We start from the raw sequence: 9,777 nt of genomic DNA, 5'->3' as shown, positions 1-9,777 counted from the left end.
TAAATAAATTTCCAACTGTCAAGTTACAGCATTTGGATGGGATCTCAGTTCTTCTGACTGAGATCCTAAGATCTAGATTGGTCATTTCCACTGGTCTTGCGCACACCTGGGCTTATGCCCAAACTGTCCCCTCAAATACATTCCACCCCAGTGTCCAGCAGTGATTCACCATTGACTCATTCTTGTCTTTCACTTCCTGTATCTAACCAATTATCAAAACCTGTCAAATTGACTCCCATCAGTATCTCTTCAATTTGTCCCCACTACAACCAGCCTTGCAGATCCGTGTCATCTTTTACATAAACTACTGCAATAGCCTCCTGTTGGCACAATTTCTTCGAAAGTCGGATCCAAGCAACATCATTCTACAATATATGTCAGTTGAACACTTGCTCTTCAAGTTTTTTCTTATTTTGCTTCTAGCACCTTACTATCCTTCATGTATATTCCAGTTCTCTTACCAGTCCTTCTGAGAGTCCTTAATGAACTTCTTCTTTCACCAGTCTCTTTAAGAAATTTTTACCAACCTCTTTGAGAAATACCAATGTTCTTTAGAGGCCTGAGTCTCAGTCTGTTTTGCATTGCTATAAAGGAATGCCTGAGACTGGGTAATTTCTTTCTTTCTTTTTTTTTTTTTTTTGAGACGGAGTCTCGCTGTGTCGCCAGGCCAGAGAGCAGTGGCACAATCTCGGCTCACTGCAACCTCCACCTCCCGGGTTCAAGTGATTCTCCTGCCTCAGCCTCCCAAGTAGCTGGGACTACAGGAGTGCACCACCACGCCCAGCTGATTTTTATATTTTTAGTGGAGACAGGGTTTCACCATGTTGGCCAGGATTGTCTCCATCTCTTGACCTCGTGATCTGCCCACCTTGGCCTCCCAAAGTGCTGGGATTACAGGCAAATAAAAAAAGGTTTATTTGGCTCTTGACTCGACTGGCTGGAAGATTGGACATCTGGTGAGGAACTCAGGCTGCTTCCATTCGTGGCAGAAGGCGAAGGGGAGCCTGCACGTGCAGGATTGCATGGCAAAGAGGAAGCAGGGTTTGGGGAGGAGCTGCCAGGCTTTATTTAACAATCAGCTCTCTTGGGAACTAATAGCAAGAACTCACTCGCTACTGACAGAATGGCACCAAGCCTTTCATGAGGGATCTTCCCCTACGATCCAAACACTTCCTGCTAGGCCCCACCACCAACACTGGGAATCAAATTTCAACATGAGGTTTAGCAGGGACAAATATCCACACTGTTAACAGCCTTAGTTCTTTTTGTGCTGCTATAACAGAATACCTGAGACTGGGTGATTTATAAAGGACAGAAATTTATTTCTCACAATTCTGGAGGCTGAGAAGTCCAAGATCAAGGTGTTGGCAGGTTCGGTCTCTGGTTCCAAGATGGCATCTCCTTGCTATATCCTCCAGAGAGGAAGAACACTGTGTTCTCATGGAAGAAAAGAGAGCCCACACCTGCGGATCACCTGAGGTCAGGAGTTCGAGACCAGCCTGGCCAACGTGGTAAAACCCTGTCTCTACTAAAAACACAAAAATTAGCAGGGCATGGTGGAGGGCGCCTGTAATCCCAGTTACTCGGGAGGCCGAGGCAGGAGAATCGCTTGAACCTGGGAGGCAGAGGTTGCAGTGAGCCAAGATCGTGCCACTGCTCTCCAGCCTGGGGGACAGAGTGAGACTCCATCTCAAAAAATAAAAAAACAGGGATCCCATGCCTGAAAGCCTTTTTTATAGTGACATTAATCCATTCATGAGGTCAGGGCCCTCATGACCTGAACACCTCCTATTAGGCCCCACCTCCCAACCCTATTGCATTAAGAACTAAGTTTCCAACACATGAATTTTTCAAGGGAACAAAAACATTCAAACCATAGCAGTGTCACCTTGGGTCTCTTCTTATTCCACCCCCCTGCCCTGGGGAATCCTATTTTTGCATACAGCTTCAAATGCATACATATAGTGATAACACTGAGTCTCTTTTCAATCCATGTCCCTCATACTATTTGTACAACTGGTTAGTTATTTCTGTCTACTTAATATCACATAAGCACCTCAAATTCAAATATGGTATGCCCAAAACTGGACTCCTATCTTCCATCTCCCTATGCCCAATCCCAAACGTACTTCTCTTGCTGTATGCATCCCTCCATGTTATCAACTGCTAAACGTTGAAATCATCCTTCATTTCTCCTTCTCCTTCACAATCTAATCTCAAGTCCTATTGATTTTTCATATCCTCAAATTTCTCATGGTCATTGCTCCTTTCCAGTCTGCCATTAGTTTTGCTTCCTTGCTTGGACCAGTTAAGAGACACCCTGTGTCCACTGTGCCTCCAACCAGTCCTCCTCCTTGCAGTTAGCACGAGCAACTTGTGCAGATGCCTGGAAGATTAGCCGACTACTCAACATATGTTAAATAAGCAAATCAGTGCTGTTTAAAACATTTTAGTACTCTGTCCCATATGACATGAACTTCAAAGCCTTTGCCACTGCACACGAAGTCTTTTTGTGACCTAGACTGTACATCTCTATTGTCAAAACAGTGGACCCCCACCCCCACCGCCTGACACGTGCATTCTCTGTTTCAGGAATGACCAACTATCTATAGTTCTCCAAGCAAGGCACCTTCCCATGACACTGCCTGTGCACATTCTTTTATCTAGAATCCTCATCCTCTACTTGCAAAACTCCAACTCCTTTCTTCAAGATTCTTAGTGAAGCTTTTGCTGTCCTTCCCTCCTTCCTCCTCTAACCCCCACAAAGTGCTTTGTAAACAGCATCATTCTTACAATTCAGCTGAGGTACTTACGCAAGATAAACTAATGCACTTGTAGAGATGCCCAGGGGGTGGGGGCCAGGATGAGGAAAGAGCATTCTCAAAGCTCCCCCAGAACATTTCTCTTCCATTTTCAGGAAGTTCCCTCCTCCTTTTAAGAGCCACCAGACATAACAGACCTTAAGATCAGTCTTCCAAGTCCCTGACATGGCCCCCAAGTCAGTTATCTTCTCCATTCCAACTGTAGCCATCATGTGGAAAATATCAGTGGCCATTCTGAGGTTCACATCATACTCTTAAAATGAGTCACTGTTCTCAGACTCCCCTTTTCTATGGCTGTATTTAGTGTCATTGCTCAGAACTACTTCACCTAATGTCCATCCCAAACTTCCTATCATATGTCACATTCATTTTATCTTCAATCCCTATCCCTTTCCTTTCATCCAGTTTACCAGTGCCTTACTGATCCAACTTCTCTCATGACGCAGCCCAAATTCCAGGGCCAATCTCCAGCAATCTCTAATGACCCTGCCCTTCAGACACACCTGCCTTGCAAAACCCAACCCTAGCACAATCCACTTCTTCCCATCCTACATTCTTGGCAGCTGAGCACTCCTGGAGAAGTCACAACTTGCCCCAGCCAATGAAATTCATGGTTTGCTTTCTCAACTGCATTCTCAAAGAAACTCCTCCATCTTTTTACTTGGCTTTGATGAGTTTCCTCAATCTTCCTGGTGGTTAATACTAACAAAAATGTGAAACATGATTTATGGCAAACAGGTTAACAAAACAACCTTGAGGGTGTTGAATACAGCATGGGAAGAAAACAAAAAGTTAAATAAGGTAAATGTAATAATGTAGCTCTAACACTATATATGTGTGTGTGTGCGTGTCCTTTAATGCTATATGTATGTCCTAAGTCATTTACTTTCATGGCACTAAGAAATATTATTGCTATTCTCTTAATTCTTCTAGATTTTTCGTTTGAAAAATGGGGTGAAGTGTGGACTATTAGTAAGAATGGCTGCTTTCAAATCCCTTCATGTCCAAGGCACCCTTCATACTTATTATCCTTTATCAACCAGAGACACATAACTTTTGTTGTTTTCATTTTAATTTATTCTATGCAGTTTAAAGTGAAAGTTAAAACATCATACAAACCACAGAAGCTTTATAGTACTGACCAGTTTTAAAACAAAAACAGTGAATGATCATTTACACACATTCCTCATCTTTAATTTTACATCTTGTTATATATACAAAGGTACTATTAAAAAACACAATTCTAATTATTTATAAACCTATTGTCAAGCAGCAAGATGGCAATGCATCATAGCAGAGCACAGAATATTTCCTTCAAGGAACCACAGCAGCAGTATTTGGTGAATGGTTATGCATAGAACCAACTTGGAGGATCATCATGTTAAACATTCTCCATAAAACAGGTAGCACATGTACACCAACAAATGAAAAATGTAACTTTAATTGACATAAGATAAAATGTTACTCTTTACATTTTAAGTTAAAAACTATAGGACACTTTAGAAGCAGACAATACAAGGTGCTTTAGTTCTAGACTTCACAACAGAACACTATTCCATTAGTCGCCTGAGAGTCCATAACCTCTGAGGACTGCTCAATGGCTTTTTAAAGTCAACCTCAAATATAAAAAGCACTTTAAGTTTACCAGTCAAAATCTAGTTATACCAGTTACATCTTACATTACAACATACTACTTGAGAAAACTGACTTTTAAAAAAGACTGCATTGTTGACTAATTTCAAAGATTGTTGCTCTTAAAAGTAAAAATGCACCACTTTCAAATCTTTCAACATGTTTTAAGATATCATATTTTGTGAATCCATTACTTTATATATTCCAAGCCTTCAGCAAAATAAAATTAAAATGGGTTTTAAACCTAACATCTCTAAAGAAATGGGTCTGCATGTCTGTGAAGTGGCTGTCCACCACAGAGCAATATGTTTGCTTCAACTATGAAAATATCACTACAAAATCCATCAAGTGAATTTTATATTCATTTTGATGGAAATATCAAAAACCTCATTTAACAGCACTACACAAATATTTAGTGTTTTTGGCATTTAAATCAGAGCAATGCAACCAATGCAATTGGTACAGGCAATTTTCACAAAAAGTTTCAAAGGCAAAACAATTGGAAATGAATGGCTGGTTGGGAAGGAAATAAAACAACCTACCAGAGTCCTCAATTTTAGAATTAATCTTCAAAAGATGGCATGCTGATCACCATCATCCTTTGTGAGGGGTTAGACAAGATTCTAATACATGTATGTGTTTTTAATGCTTATAAACTTTTAAGCTCTAAAATTAACCACAGGCTAGTCCACCTCCCACTGAGACTGAAAATGTAGTTGTGATGCAGTTCTGCTAAGTTTAGCTACAAAAGCACTAAAACAGGAAAAGAAACACTATACCACATAAATAATTCTGCATTAACTATCTTGCCTTTCTTAGTGGCATTAAGAAATATGTACCATGGTAAGCGTGTTGTGAGGTGCTAAACAAAGGATTTGTTTATAGATCTTCATATTGGCATCAGTGATGTTTCTTTACCCTCCCTAAGTGAGAGTCTAAGAGCTAACTAGTATGCTTTTAGGTATATTTCACAAGTTAAATAGAGTATTTCTTAAAATTACATAAGACATGCTTGAAGCATAAATGTCAATAAACAATGCCAACATATATACCTCTACAAAGGTTAACCTGTATTAATTTGGGGGGGAGAGTTACATCAGCCATCATTCTTTAGTAGTGACATAACAGGAAGCTCACCAGCTCTTTTAAGTTTTCCAGCAACTATTATCTAAACCTTAGGTATCCACCATAAAACAGAACCCATAGTTCAAAACATTAGACTATGAAAAATCTAATTTAAATATCCTCCCAGTACCAAATAATGCCCCCAAAAACTTTTGGGGGCATTTTTTTTTTCTGATAATCATTTTAAGATATTTAGCTAGTAGGAAGCATTAAAATTAATGCTTGAAACCGTCACTGTTTTGTTATGCCCTAGAGTCACATAAAAATAGAAAATAGTATCTAATAAAGAAATGAAGACAAAGACTGTGCCTCGCTCTCAGCTGCTAGGAAATCTTCCCCTAGCAAACACACAAAACTAAAGTTATGTTCTGTGAATTCCCTTTTAGTATCTCCAAGAGCTACAATATAGCAAAAAGGTGTTCATCACAAACATTGGGACAGAGCCAGTGAACTGTTAAACAAAACTCTAAGCAAGAAATATGAGGTATCAAACCTAATAACACACCATCATAAAATAGAGGTTAAATAGATATTTTGTGATGACTAGTCCTTAATAAAGGTTAAGAAAAACATAAAAAGAACTTGGATTAACAAAATAAGTTGGCTTTGCATTTCATTCTTGTACAAAGCAGGTAACACTAAACAGGAAGGTTGTTTAATTCACATCTCTCCTCCCTGGTAAACACTCAGCCCAGAGTTCAGTTAAGACAAACATGGAAACCTGGCAAGAGAGTCATTTTACAGCTAAGCGGGAATTTTCACCCACTACTGTTTTCCTCAGTACGCATTACCTTTGAGGTCTTGTCACTGAATTGTTGTTTGTGAAGAAGTGTTTTTCTCCACAACACATTCCTTGAGCATAAAGTCCTCCTATACAAAGGGAGTAACTAATCCCACTCTTCCTAAAGTAGAAGATAGTTCTTAGATTCCTAAGTTACTACCCTAAAATCTTGGTTACCCCCTCCCCCCTAAAAACATGTGTTTCACACAGGATAACAAGTTTAACATTGTAAGAGTCAGAATCAAATTCCCCAATAAATAACTGCTATCTTAAAAAGAAAAATAAATTTACAAGCTACCATTTTTAATTTAACCTAAGATACTACCAATTGTTAAGATGCACCATATGTATCACTAAGAAAAAACACTGCCCATTAAACTATGACACAATGCTTTTGTATCACAGAAAACGTTTATTTTATATTTATTGAAACAGCGCTTTGAGTTAAACAGATTTTTATCACATCAATCTTGTGCATATGTAAAGAAAATGTGTGAAATAAATTTGGTTAAGTTATAATTATAACTTCATATTCTGAATCCAACTCTTCTGAATCACTTTTCAAACCAGAGTCATTGATGTCTGCATTTTTCCACAGAACGTCTCTCCCGGTGTTGTCAAGAGTACTGGTTATGCAGCTCTTCTTGAAAGAGTGCTCCAACACTGTCTTCTGTTTAATGGCAGTGGGGAGCCTGGGACAAAACGATATTTGATGCCTTAATGATAGTCCTGCTCGGCGCATGAATCGGTCACACCAGCCTCTCGTGGCTTTGAATTTTGTTTCATCAATTCCTAGGGTTTTGGCAATTTCTCCTGCCTTCAATTGCATTGCTTGGCGTGTGATAGGCAATCCTTTTGCACGTGTCTCACTGACGAAATGTAGTACAGCTTCGTCTACTTGTGGGTACCTACCTTTCTTAGGTCCCGTAAAACATTTTGTTGTTGCTTTGCAGGAAAATATGGAATTGCGATCATTTCTCCAGCGACGAATATTTGCTTCACTAATATCAAATGTACGCCCTGCTGCTCTGTTTCCATGCTTTTCTGCATACACAATAACTTTTCGTTTCAATGCTGAATCATAGTGTAATCTTTTTGAAGACATTTTAAAATGTCAATTAAACCTGACACATTTGATACCAACAAAACATAGTTGGTTAAAGGGATGACACGATGACAAGCTGTAAATTCGCACATGCACACAGTAGGAGCGTTACATGACTATCACCTAGTTGACAGTAATGAGATGCATCCCAATTTCAGACAAGTTAAAATGGGAAGAAAAATGTACATTTTAGGGCTAACAAAATATGGTTTTTCAAGCCTTTAATGTTTACCAGATCTGCACCAGTGGAAGAAAATAAGCCCAAAAGCCAAGGAATAAGTGTATAAGTAGAAAGCTAGTGAAACAAAGATTATCTTTAAGATGAAATTTATAATAGTCCAATTTGGTTTCAGTTCCCTTTATTTTTATATGGCTTACATGTAAATCTTTTTTAAAATTGGACTTAAAATCCAATACAAATGTTCTTCAGTCATTAGTAAATTTCAAAGCCAAGTCACTTAAAGACAGAAGCTGGCAACTGCCTTTTCATCCTTCACAAGTACAGGACTATGTCAGGGGTCTGTGGCCTTCATCAGCAGGTGCCCTCCTTTGGCGAGCGGATCTGATTCTGTGTGGAGAGGAGGAAGTGTCTTCTTCAGTTTCAGACCCTGAAGGCTCATGATCTCCCTCTTGGGATCCTGTGTCTCCCACCAGTTCCCGGAGAAACTTGAATTTTGATAAAAAAAGATGCCATACAAAATACCAACCTATAGAGAAAAACATTAAGAAAAGTTATTACATACAATGTTATCAATTCAGAACGTTACAGTTAATGGGGTGGTATATTACAAAATACTATATAAAAATATACATAATTACAAATATATAATGATATAACAAATATTTTTTGTACAAGGAATGAGGATAAACTCTGGGATTACAGTAACGGCAAAAACAGTCTCTACCCTCATAGAATTTAGAATTCGGGTTGAGTCCATCTACAGTAAAATCATAATGAGTTTATGATATCTAAGTAAAAGTGTTACTTATACTAAAATCAAATTTTTGAGAGCATTTTTCTGGGAAAGAATTCACTTTGCCATTTACTTGGACTTTCATATCTCAGTGCTATTTATTTACTAAAAGCAAGTTTGTTTCAATCAGAATCCATAAGGCCTTAAATAGCAGGACTTAACTGCACTATGATGAAAACTACTCTGTCAGGACCAAGCTATTCATAAGTTTCTGGAAATAATTTTCAAAGAAAATATATTTTCTTAAATTATATGATGAAAGACTAAAGCCATGGCACCAATATCTTAGATTCAAGATGTTTAAAACACAGATTTTTAAAATACGATATTTTCACATCAATGTCATTAAAAAGTATGACTAATTCTCTTTTAACAAAAAAAAACCCAAGTTTTGTTTTTGCAAGGAGTAGTAAGGTTTTTAAATGTTCACTAATAAGGAACAAACATTAACCAATAAAGGAACACACAGGAGAAAACCTCTGAACCTATACTTGGTTGCTCTAAAATGTTAAGAGCATAAAATAAACTAAATTAACCACCCTAACAAGGTTTTTCATGCTGACGCGTTTTCTTGATGCTGTCTACTTTAAAGACTCTGGTTGCATAGACTAGAAATGAAACACAGCGTATTTTGTGAAAACAAAATACAACCAGCTTTTCTTGCCCAGTGTTAATCCAGGCCAAGATAAACAGATACGTAAGGGGAGTTTCTAATTTTACTTGTTTTTTTTCTTACTATCTCTGGAAAAAAATTACTATAAACCCCTTGACACTAAAGACAAACTTCAGAGATTTAATCCATTTCTCAAGTTTTTGCTTTAAGCTTGAGTGCTGAGTGTTACCTGAACCAAATCACAAATATTTTTTGGTTGACTGTGTGTTTGAGTAAAGCACCCAACTTTGTAAAATATTATTTTAATGATATTCCAAATTAGCATCTTCTCTCTTTACCCAAAATTCTGTGTAAAACAGGCAGAGCAAATTAGTGGAAAGAACACCAAGGAAGAAGTCAGGAGTTCCAGTTCTGACAGAATATTCACAAAGCTATAGTGAGGAATGAATGAGAAGGTATCAAAAGGGCTTAGGTGCCTGGCATTAGGCATTTTCTAAAATGCTCAATTGATGTCAGTTGTGGTTGTCCTTAGGCAGTGGGATCTGAGGTAACTTCTGTTGAGTTTTTAAATTGAGATGTAATTCACATACCATAAAATTCATCCTTTTAAAGTATACAATTCGGTGTTTTTTAGTATATCCACAAGATTGCACAACCATCACCACTACTGAAGTCCAAAACATTTTCATCAACCCCAAAAAGAAACCTCATACCCATTAACAGTC

The 9,777-nt window shown here is 38.0% G+C and overlaps 1 protein-coding gene across 1 annotated transcript in view; it reads right to left on the bottom strand.

The window, feature by feature from the left end:
* Positions 1–3,876: 3,876 nt before the first annotated feature.
* Positions 3,877–9,777, bottom strand: part of SMIM13 (small integral membrane protein 13) — a 44,779-nt gene continuing 38,878 nt past the window's right edge. Inside the window, exon 2 of the mRNA XM_054491819.2 lies at positions 3,877–8,172. Within this exon, the coding sequence (XP_054347794.1) occupies positions 7,973–8,172 (200 nt within the window). The 3' untranslated portion in view covers positions 3,877–7,972. The remainder of the gene's footprint in view (positions 8,173–9,777) is intronic.

Source organism: Pongo pygmaeus, chromosome 5 (assembly GCF_028885625.2).
Source record: "Pongo pygmaeus isolate AG05252 chromosome 5, NHGRI_mPonPyg2-v2.0_pri, whole genome shotgun sequence".
NCBI lineage: Eukaryota > Metazoa > Chordata > Mammalia > Primates > Hominidae > Pongo > Pongo pygmaeus.
The sequence above is the reverse complement of the archived record's forward strand: the minus strand, read 5'-3'. Positions and strand labels throughout refer to the sequence as shown.